Source organism: Pituophis catenifer, unplaced genomic scaffold (assembly GCF_029215685.1).
Source record: "Pituophis catenifer annectens isolate HBS135680 unplaced genomic scaffold, rPitCat1.0.hap2 SCAF_1, whole genome shotgun sequence".
Classification (NCBI taxonomy): Eukaryota; Metazoa; Chordata; class Lepidosauria; order Squamata; family Colubridae; genus Pituophis; species Pituophis catenifer.
Genome location: NW_027256881.1, coordinates 351,412,834 through 351,423,451, shown reverse-complemented (window position 1 = coordinate 351,423,451; position 10,618 = coordinate 351,412,834). Strand labels below are relative to the sequence as shown.

At 43.2% G+C, this 10,618-nt stretch overlaps 1 protein-coding gene across 1 annotated transcript; it reads right to left on the bottom strand.

The window, feature by feature from the left end:
• Positions 1-834: 834 nt before the first annotated feature.
• Positions 835-8,715, bottom strand: LOC139313023 (vomeronasal type-2 receptor 26-like; the record flags this gene model as incomplete). Its single annotated transcript, XM_070938339.1, has 5 exons — positions 8,321-8,715; positions 5,572-5,863; positions 4,850-5,089; positions 2,523-2,652; positions 835-1,697 (listed from the first exon to the last, which is right to left on the bottom strand). Coding segments are annotated over exons 1-5 (1,920 nt in total), but the record flags the coding sequence as incomplete, so codon positions are not given.
• Positions 8,716-10,618: the final 1,903 nt, after the last annotated feature.

Below are 10,618 nucleotides of genomic sequence, written 5' to 3'. Positions count from 1 at the left end.
CAGTATTGCTTGTTAAGAGTGTGCCCAGGGTAAATTTTTTCCAGAGAATAGTGGGAGGAACTCTTGAAGACCAAAGATTGCACTCATATTTATACATTTGAGAAAGAAGGAGAAAATGATTTATGCATAAGGTGGTGTAATCATACCTATTCATAATTAACAAACTATCAATTATGTTGCCACTCTTCTACTGTTACTATCTTCAACAGAAAATATTTTCTTACTAAAAAAGGATATCAGTTACATTGCCATAGAAATGTTGATAAAGCTTATTGAAAGCCAGTGAATTGCGATTTTATGGGCCAGTTAGCACACATTCCTCCATTATTTCTATTTCCAACATGAGAGGCCATTTTATGGAAAGGGGGATGTTATTAAAAATAACTGAATACTGGTAGAGAACTCTATATAGACTCAGACGTCTAAGGAAACAACCATATAGGCCTAAAAGCACTGATTCCAACTCTTTAAAACACTATTTTAAAAAATAATTAAATTAAAAAGAATGGAATGAGAAAATGTCCTCCTTGAAATAATGAATACATCTTTAATAACTAGTTTTCCATCAACATTAGGCACTGGACAACGCGAGGATATTTTGAAGGTATGATAAACAAAAGGCTGGGTGATTGCTGTTGACCACAGGTAAATTCTAACCAATTGTGGCATTTGATAAGGAATTTTTTAATGGAGAAATTCCTCTTTGAAGACATTATTTTTTTTTAGAAATCATCATATTCTAAACATGCCACAAAGAGAAATATAAATATAAAAAGCAGATCCCAGCATTAGTTAGACATTCTTGTTTCTTACTATATTTTCTCTACAATTCAGATCAGGCCTCAGCAGAATAATGTAGCATTTGGGGAAAAAAATACAGGCCAAGAGAGCAGCCCCAGAGGCCAAAATGGAGAAGATCTCCACAGCCACCATGGATTTTCCTTTGGTGCTTAGGTAGGTGGGGAGGAAGGAGACCCAGACACTGCAAAAGACCAGCATGCTAAAAGTAATGAACTTGGCTTCATTAAAACTATCAGGCAATTTCCTAGCTAAAAATGCCACTGTGAAACTGACAAGGGCCAAAAAAGCTAGATAGGTGAGGACCATGTAAAACATTAAAGCTGAACCTTCCTTACATTCTAAGATGGTCTCTCCAAACAAGGAGTGGAAGTCCAAGTTGATAAATGGAGGAGAGGTTCCAAGCCAGGTGGCACAAAGGACTGCTTGGACCAGGGGACAAGCTAAGACAATGGAGTTAGTCAGTGGTTTTCCTAAGAGTTTCCTTGACCTGTTCCCTGGCTTGGTGGCCATGAAGGCCAGAACCACCATGACAGTTTTTGCCAACACAGATGAAACCGCAAGGGAAAAGAGAATGGCAAAGACAGATTGTCGGAAGAGACAGGTGATCTTCCCTGGTTGACCAATGAAAAGGAAGGAGCAGAGGAAGCAGAGTACGAGGGAGACCAGTAGGATGTAGCTGAGATCTCGGTTGTTGGCCTTGACGATTGGTGTGTCATGATGTTTATAGAAAATCACCAGGACTGCAGAAGTGATCCCAGAGAGAAAAAGAGCAAGAAAAACCAAAATGTATCCCAGGGTGTCTTGATAGGCAAGGAAGTGGATCTTCTTGGCAATGCATTGGTCCTTGTCTTTGTTGGGAAATTGGTCTTCTGGGCAGGGTTCACAGTGAGCTGCATCTGCAATCAGAGGTTTTTATCTAAGGATTACATGAGCAACCACCATGCATATTATCCCTCCCATATAAATGATATGAGTGTTGCCTTCTGCTGTTGACCTACCACAAAGGATAGAATGAAAGAACCCACAGTGCAATTTATGGTATATCAAAAAGAGCAAATCATCCTTCATGTATGATGATCTTGGGGGTAGATGAGCCAGAGACAAGGATTTATTCAGTTCCAGTTATCCATTGACTGTGCACTTCCATGACTTTCAGTTTTTTTTCCTACCATTTTATAATGAAACCCACAGAAGAAGACAGATGGATCTGTTATCAGTGAATTCTGGTGTTTTGTTTGTGTGTACATCATCCCTTAACCTTACAGTCTTAATCTCTCTCTGTGGTAGGTCAAATCTGTTCATTCCTCCCTCCTGCTCTGTCAAAGAGACATAAATAGATGGATCTCCTCTTTCTCTGGCAGGTCCATTTCCTCAGAGGTTGATAGAGATGCCGGAAGAAGCAGGAACTAAATAATCAAACCAAAGCTTATCTCTCATATCCCACTTACTCAGGAAAAGATTGGAAGTTTGTTTCCCAATTGGATGTGACAGTAGAAGCAAAAATGGATATTGGGGACTCATAAATTTTGCCCTCAAACTATCCTTGCTGAGGGTGAGGAAAGGTGGCCTCTGTGGCAGTTTAGATCTATAAACTAAAATGTTCTATTGACAAGTATGAATGCATATCAATTTTATAAAAAATGATCAGAATAACAAAAATATATTGATTTAATGGATGTCTACCTTGATACCTAAAGATCTAAATTTGAAGTATGGTCTACCTGTCTGATTAGAAATGGTCCCTTCTGGACAAGGGTCACATTGGTAGCAGCAAACCTGCTCGCCCTCTGGAACTCTTCTCCGCTCTCCCACATGGCACCTCTTCATGCCACACCTGGCAATGGGGATCGTCTAAAAGATCAGTATTTGAAATTACTTAAGCAACGAATCTGCTGCATTAGTTCTTTTCCTCATTCGTACTGCTATGTTCAGATTCTCTTATTCATTCATTCATTCATTCATTCATTCATTCATTCATTCATTGGTTCAATTTATATGCCGCCCTTCTCCGGAGACTCAGGGCGGCTTCTAAAGAGATACACTGCCACTGTCTATAAGAAATATGGAACAGCTCCTGAAGGATTCAGCCCACTGGCTTTCCTGACGACCCCATGGATGAGGGAGATTAGAACTGGGGTTTCATCCTGCAGAGGAAGGATTGTGACTGAACCACAATCCTTCCTCTGGATTCTTCCTGAGGAAGAATCCTCAGGATTCCTAAGAATTCCTAAAAATTCTTCCTGAATTTTTAAAGGAAGAACCATGAAGATACAACTGAGCGGCAATGGAAAGATGTCCTGCATCTCAGGAATCTTTCCCTAAGCTTGCAACATTTCCTTGCAGCTCACCTTTGTGGCCCAGACGATTCCATCAAAGTTAATGGTGAAATCCTGGCCTGGGGGAGCCTCAGGATTTACTTGCCCAACCTTCATGGGAACAAAAGATTGATTGGGGAGGAAAAGCCAATTGAGAAGATCATAACGAGCAGATCCCAGTCCATCTTCTGAGAAGGAGACTTCATCTCCAGCACTGTTGTTGAACTGCACATTCCTCAAATAGGGAAGAATCTGAAATAAAAGAGACCTTCAGAAATAAGAGTATGTGGGCTAGAGCTACAAATGAGACATTGTCGTTTCTATCACAAGATGATTGACATTTTGAGAAGATGGGTTTATATTTGAGAAGTTAGTTCCATCTCTCGGTAGTGATCTGAGGAATCTGGTGTGTTGAACTCTGAAACTAAGTTTTCCCTTTGTCACTGGGCACAGTTTCCAACTAGTATTTCACCAAAACCGAAGTATTTTAGTTCCACAATCTAACTTTAATCTTAGGCTTTTCCTCTTGTGAGACTTGGCTATATGCAATTTCCAATAGTTCCTTTGGCCCGAGGCCTTCTTAACTGATAAATGAACGTTTGAAATGAATAAATCATTTCTATCAGAACCATGGAAAATTCCACTGATTTTCTCTAGCTCATTCTCAAAGGCAGCAGAAGGCAGGAACCAGGTTTGATCTACTGGGTCATGTGGAAGGAAGCATCTGACCTGGTTGGACACTTCACTATTCAGAGAGGTCCAACATTTTACCCTTTGATACAGAAAATTCTGATGAATTTCAGACCAGGAACCCATTAGGACCACTTTGAATCTTGCTCTGTGCTGTGGTTGTCATAGAAACAGAATGACAGTATTGGAAGGGACATTGGAGGTTGTCTAATCCAACCCTCTGCTCAAGCAACAGACCCTCTACAGCTTCAGACATGTGGCCATCCTGTCTCTTCTTAAATGGCTCCAGCAATGGGGTTCCCACGACTTCTAAAGTAAACCGTTCCTTAAGAAGTTCCTTCCTAGTTCTATGTTGCTTCTCTCCTTGGTTAGTTTCCATCCATTGTTAATCAGAAGCAGTTTTCACACAGCAAGCTGAGTAGCACAACAAATGGTAAACTAAAAAAAAAGGGCAGGGTGTCAGATGAATTCGTATGGGAGCATGCAGACACTTAATCAGGAACTGAAAAAAATCATATGGGGAGTTTCCAATCTATGTGGACTAAGTAAAAAACCAGAGAAATTACCTGCCATGATTGGACATCTGAGATCCTCTTTCTAAGCCTCATCATGGTCAGTCCAACTCTGGATCCATGCATTGCATGCAAAGCGTGTGCCAGAGCATAAACAGCATTGTAGATATTGTAACTTTCTCCTGTCATTCTTTTTTCAAAAGTGTAATTGGGCAGATTCTGCAGATTCTCCTTTCCTGTACATTGTTTTTCCCCCTTTGGAGGGATCTCTCCTGATTTATGGATCTTGCAGCCAAAGACTCTTTCCCACCATGGAGGGAGAAAGACATCTCCTTGGGGGTTCAAGAGGTCTAAAGACAGGAGGAAGTGGCTGAATTCTGAGACGTCCCTGGAGTGGTCCCTAAAATGCAAGACCCCATGCAAACGCTTTATAAATTGTAATGTGTGTTCAGATTCTTCCACTCCAAGTTTCCAATGGGAAGTGAAGATACAAACTTTCCTAAATGATACTTTCAAAGTATCTTCAAATACCTGTATCACCCCTATTACAGTGAGAGTAACAGCTAAATCGGCATACAGAATAAACACTTCTGCTTTAGACCAGGTGCGGAAATAGAGAACAAAGTTTTTCCGAGTGAGTTTAACATTATCCAATTTAAGCATTAGAATGAAGGCCAGGCAGATCTCCTTCTCCTGGAGCATTGGCGTCAGAGTTGCAACGAAACGTTCTCCATTGTCATCTTGAGGGGCCAGAAGACCAACCCAGTTCCACTGGAAGTACAGGAGCAGCTGCACTAAACCCACATACTGAGTAGATTCCTTGGGATTAATCTGGAAGAAGGAAGGATAAACTCTTCTCTCTTCCTGAGAGAACTCAAAGCCAACACCGAGCTGGAAAAAAATGAGATTCATCTTTCAAAGACAAAGTAAAAGTTTTATGTAGACTTTAGTAGTTACCATTGTCTAGGTGATGGCCCTCATAGACAGGCTGACTCACTTTGACAAGCAGACTTCATCTTCTTCCCTTCTTAGCCATTTTTATTAGTTGTGGTACATCAGAAGACAAGAGAAGAAACCAACAACCTGATACAGAGAATAGATGACACTAAAATGATGGCTACTCGTTAATAAAGGATAATCTAAGAGTCACAAACTCATTATATGCCCTCCCTACTTTTAGTTTCCTCTTTGGCTTCTCTGTGTGTATTTTAATCTTTGTCTATTCCATAGTGTATCCAATGGAGCTCACTTACCTGTGGAACCTTAAAGATGCTGAAGATGGAGGCCATCTGCCTTGAGGACCTGGCATTGAGACCACCAATGATGGACAGCAGAGTGTCCTGCAGGTCACATTTGTACCCTGGAACCACTTGGCCTCGTGAGGAGAGCATGGAGAGGCTGTTTAAGGAAATAATCTCCTTCCTCTGGGAATGGCGGTAGATGTGGAAGCCAAAGGTGATGTTGGGGAGGAGAAGAAAATCTTTATTGATCTCAGAGACAGCAAACATCAATGCAAGGAACTGCTGGTAGTTACCGGGTATGAATCTGTAGTGAGAAAAACATTGGAGAACATTACAGGAAAGCTTCTGCATTGCTGTAGAATTCGCTTCACATTTTGGGGGGACTTTTAAGGGCAGAAACTCCCAAATTTCATTGGGTTTGGGTTTTTTTTTCAAAGGATTACCCTTGGCTAAACTTGGATGACTTTGTGAGAAAGGAGACAAGCCTTTCCATAGATATTATGGACTGTTTTATTCTCTCTATCATCCCTGCCATATTGACTTTGCTCCAGTGGCTGAAATCCTTTCCAACAGCTTCCCTTTCGCCGTAAGTATTTAACGTCTCTCCTGGAGCAGCTTCTACAGGTGTGGTAAAGATTGCTGAGCACAGGACTACAGTGGGGTCTCCTCATAGATTTACTGAAGGCCCATATTCATCAGCAATGCTGATTCCAACACTGAGAGGCATTTTTGTAACTGCTGAACACTGGAAGAGGATTGAGCTTCTTTTTGAGTTTTCGACCACAAGTTACTTTACAGATTAATATTATAATTCGATTTATTCACTAGACCAGCACAGCTTCCCTTTTCATTTTTGCTGTTTTATCATCTTCCTGATGAAGAGATTGAGAATTCCAGCTTGTTTGAAGAACTTGGTATTTTATTGAGAAAAGCGGAAGATGTTAACTACACCAGGACAGTACAAATACTAGAAGAAGTATTTCTAAAAATAGTCCCCGAATTTAAAGCAAAGAAAATAATTATCTGCAAGTTTCCCCTCTAGTTGAGACTTACACATTCTGTAGATGACGATTCACTTTATTAAACTCTTGGACAGGAGACTTATAAATCATTCCCAAGGGCAAATTCCCACCAATAATGAGATCACCAGGCCTATAGTAGCTCTCCTTTAAATCGATATAATCTCTGAGCTCACATATAGTTTGAAGTCTCTTCGCTATAGTCGGAGCCTGGAGCCAGAAGAGCATCAGCATCATCAGAAGCATGACTCCTGCCCGGTCATAATTATCACCTTCCCTCCTAGAGCAGAAATCAAGGTTTATGCAGAAACTGATTCAACGTTTGCTCCTGAAATCTCACTGACACTTTAGCAGATCAGACACCACCTGTGGCTCCTGGATGTTAGATCTTTGCAAATCAGGCTCAGGTGACACGTTCTACCTCTTGTGAACTCGGAGGTATTTTTTAAAGCAACTTTTATCCTGGAAGATCTTTGTGTCTAGAAATCCACAGGGGATACATGGAGAATGACTGTTCTTTTGATAATTGCAAGCAAAGGCCAGTGTCCTATCCCCTTAGCAACGGCTTCTCTTCATACAGCAGAATGGAAGACATGTTTCTGTCTCTTCTTGTAATTCACAGAGCAGATGGAGTCATGGTGAAGCTTTTGTATTTGACCTATGTGAAAGTGACCCCTGCACACAAGATGGATTTTGGCTTTTGCCCTAGTTGGGTCAGATAATAGGAGTGCTACTTGGGAATAGACATAAATGGAATTTGAGGAAGTATCTCAGGATATTAACTACAATTTTTGGCAAGATTTGTAAATTTCTGTTGCTGTAGCCTAAGGGTAGCAACTGTCATCTGGGTGTCTCTTTTGGTCTTTTGGGGTGCTGCTCCCCAAATTGCCAGATCTGAAACTCTTTTCTTGAAGATTCATTCACAGGAACAGTTGGGATCATTACTAGTGTACCAGCCTTTCTGCTGCACAGCAACCTTCATGTCTGAGCCTCTGGAGGGCATTTCACAGTTGACTGTGGGGTTCCCCAGACTTATGGTCTTGAGAGATGTCCATTTGCCACTCCTGGAGAAGACCTTAGAGCAATTTCAACATGGCCACCATCATTCTCAGCTCAACTCAAAACAGACCATTTCCAATGTGATCTGAGGAGGAGATATCCTGGTCCCCTTTGTCCTGGCCAGATCATGGCCTGGTGACTCTGAGATTCTTTTATGCTGCCCCTCTCTTCAGGGAGGCCGGAACTTTTTGACCAGTCCATTCTTAGTGACTGATGAGGTTCCAAATGTAACTGGGGATTATACCCGAGGCTTTGCTGCATGGTCCTTCTGAGGCCTTGGCCACTACCTAGAATAGGAAAGCTACTGAGGCCTTGGATGGGATCACTCACATGCAACCTCTCTAGATCCATTGCTCCCAACATGAGGGATGAAGCTGACTGAACATGAGCTAGAGCAGGGTGTCAAACTCCATTTCACTGAGGGCCAGATCAGGATTGTTGTTCCCCTTAGGGGAGCTGGGTGTGGCATAGCCATGTGTTTGTGGGTGTCTGGGTGGGTGTGGCCAGTGTGGGCATTGCGAGCTTGATGTCCCTCATGTTGGGGGGTGGGACCAGGCTGATCCACCGGAGGAGACTCACTGACCATCTCGGGCCACGCGGGGGTTACAGATGGCTTTTGAGCTCCCAGGGCACCAGGACTCCACAGCCCTGCCCCACTTCCCTGAGGGGCTGCCTGGGCTCACTTGCCTCCTGCTCCAGGCTGCTGCTGTTGTGCTCTCTCTCCTTGTCCAGTCTGGGCTTCCTGGACTTGGGGGAGGGGCTGAGGGACAGTGGGGCTCCTGCTGGAGGGCTCTGCTACTGCTGATGCCACTGCTTGAAGGCGAGGCAGGGGGTGAAACGGGGGTGGCCTGGACGTGGGGTCTCGATTTACGCTGGTGTAGGGCATGTAGGTCAGCTCTGGGGCTGGGCTCAGGCAAGGCAGAGTAGGGATGGGAGTCCCGGCTACCTCTTGGGGATGGGTCTCCCTGCCCTTAACATATACTGGGGCCATTGGAGGTGGGGAAGTGGGTAGGAGGCTCATCCCACATGTCTGGTGAAGCTGGAGGAAGAAGTTTGGAAAGCAAAGGCTGAGCCTCATGGTGGAAGCAACAGCAGGTGGAAGCAGATGCTTGGGGGAAGGCCTGAGGTTTGGTCTGCAAGGGGGCCACACAGCTGCCTGCCCTGTTCCAGCTGGGATGGCCGTGGGACAGAGTGGGTGAGTGAGTGGGCAGCCACCTGGTGCATTCAGCAGGCCTGATCACATGCCCCCCACCCCATGGCTCTGCCTCCACCTTCTGCTTGGAGGGCCAACCTGGCAGTCCCAGTGCTTGGACCCACCTGCCCAGCATGGGCTGTGACTACTGCCAGACACTGTTGGACCCTGTGCACTCGTCCCCTCCTGTGTGCGGACTGGGGTGGGAGGGGCCTTGTGTTTGACATATCTGAGCTAGAGCTTCTATTAAGGCCCACCTCATGGCACTACAAGCCTCAAAATGTCAATATTTCTGCATTCTTTTTGCACTTCTTATAACACTGAGTGACACCCGTGGCCTTTTTAAAGATGACCTGGAACCTTCTGGGTAAGGGTCATGTGTAGGTTTTCCTTCAGGGCTCACAGGATGTTATAAAGATGGTGGAACATAACTTTATATGTTTACAATCTATTAAATAAATGAGCCTCACGAAGATTTTTAAACTAAACTGTTTTATTTACAAAAATAAACAAAGCCTATTCAACAGAATATCCGTTGTCAGTCTCTTCCTTAAGTATCTTGTCAGCTCTTTCTACAGTCGCCCTGTACGATTGGAGTTTGGGCCTTTCTTCCTCAGAAGGGAGAGGCTTTAGGGACTTCAGCTCTGCCTCTGATCCCGAACTGGGTTAGCCTGCTGGCAAGCAGCTCCTTATATGCTGACAGTTAGTGACAGTTAGTGACAGTTAGGGAAGGCTTAGAAAAAGCCCGGGAGATTCAAAACCAGGAACTTCACTCTGATTGGCCTATTCAATTATCTAAGCCAAAGGCCATTAATAGGCACAGCAACTGTGAGGGATTTTTTTTTTCTCACACTCACAGAGGAATTCTGGTTGATAAAATTGCTTGGATCTCTTCCCAGTTGGAAGCCAAGCATGGTGTGGATCCTATGGAGAAGGCTGGGGAAAGGACTTTTGCAGTAATTTAGGAACAGTTTGATCTGGCTGATCCCAAGGATGTCGACAGAGTCCATGGGATGTAGTTGTGACCACCTGTGAACTAGATCCATGCCCCCCTGTTAATGACATGGTTGTTAAACGAATCTGGCTTCCCCATTGACCTGGCTTGTTGGAAAGTCAGAAAAGAAGACCCTGGGACACTGCAACCGTCATAAATATGAGCCAGTTGCCAAGGGCCCAAATTTTGACCAGATGCCCATGGGAATGTTGCAAAGGTCATAAGTGTGAAAAACAGTCATAAGTCACTTTTTTCAGGGCCTCTGTAACTTTGAATGAGGATGGCCTGTATAATGTCACATAAGGATTTTAAATTCCTTCTGCGTTTAATTTTTATATTGATTGTATAGTTTTTGGTTTTTGGTTTATTTAGATCAATAGGCCAATTTTAAATAGCACATTTTCTCCTTTTATTGTAAGATATTCTGCACTCGGAAAATAAAATAAATGAATGAAATCACCGCTGTTGACCCCCACCTGAAACTTCACCTTCGCTGGAGCTCCAGAGTTTTCTGCAATGCTGCACAAACAGCCAGAGGGAAGCAGAACGAATCTCTTTGTCACAAGGCCACATGGTGCAATGACAGAAATGTTGGAGATGTAATTGTGAGGATGCTACTTATTTTCACATTTGGTGGACATGTAAAAAGGTTAAAGCGTTTTGGATTAAAATCTGGTGGATTTTACAAAATATTCTTAAAAAGAGGTTGAAATTTACACCACAGCTGTTTCTTTTGGGTATAGTTACGGACTGTACAGTTATAGAGACTAAATTGATTTTGAATTTAATAACTGC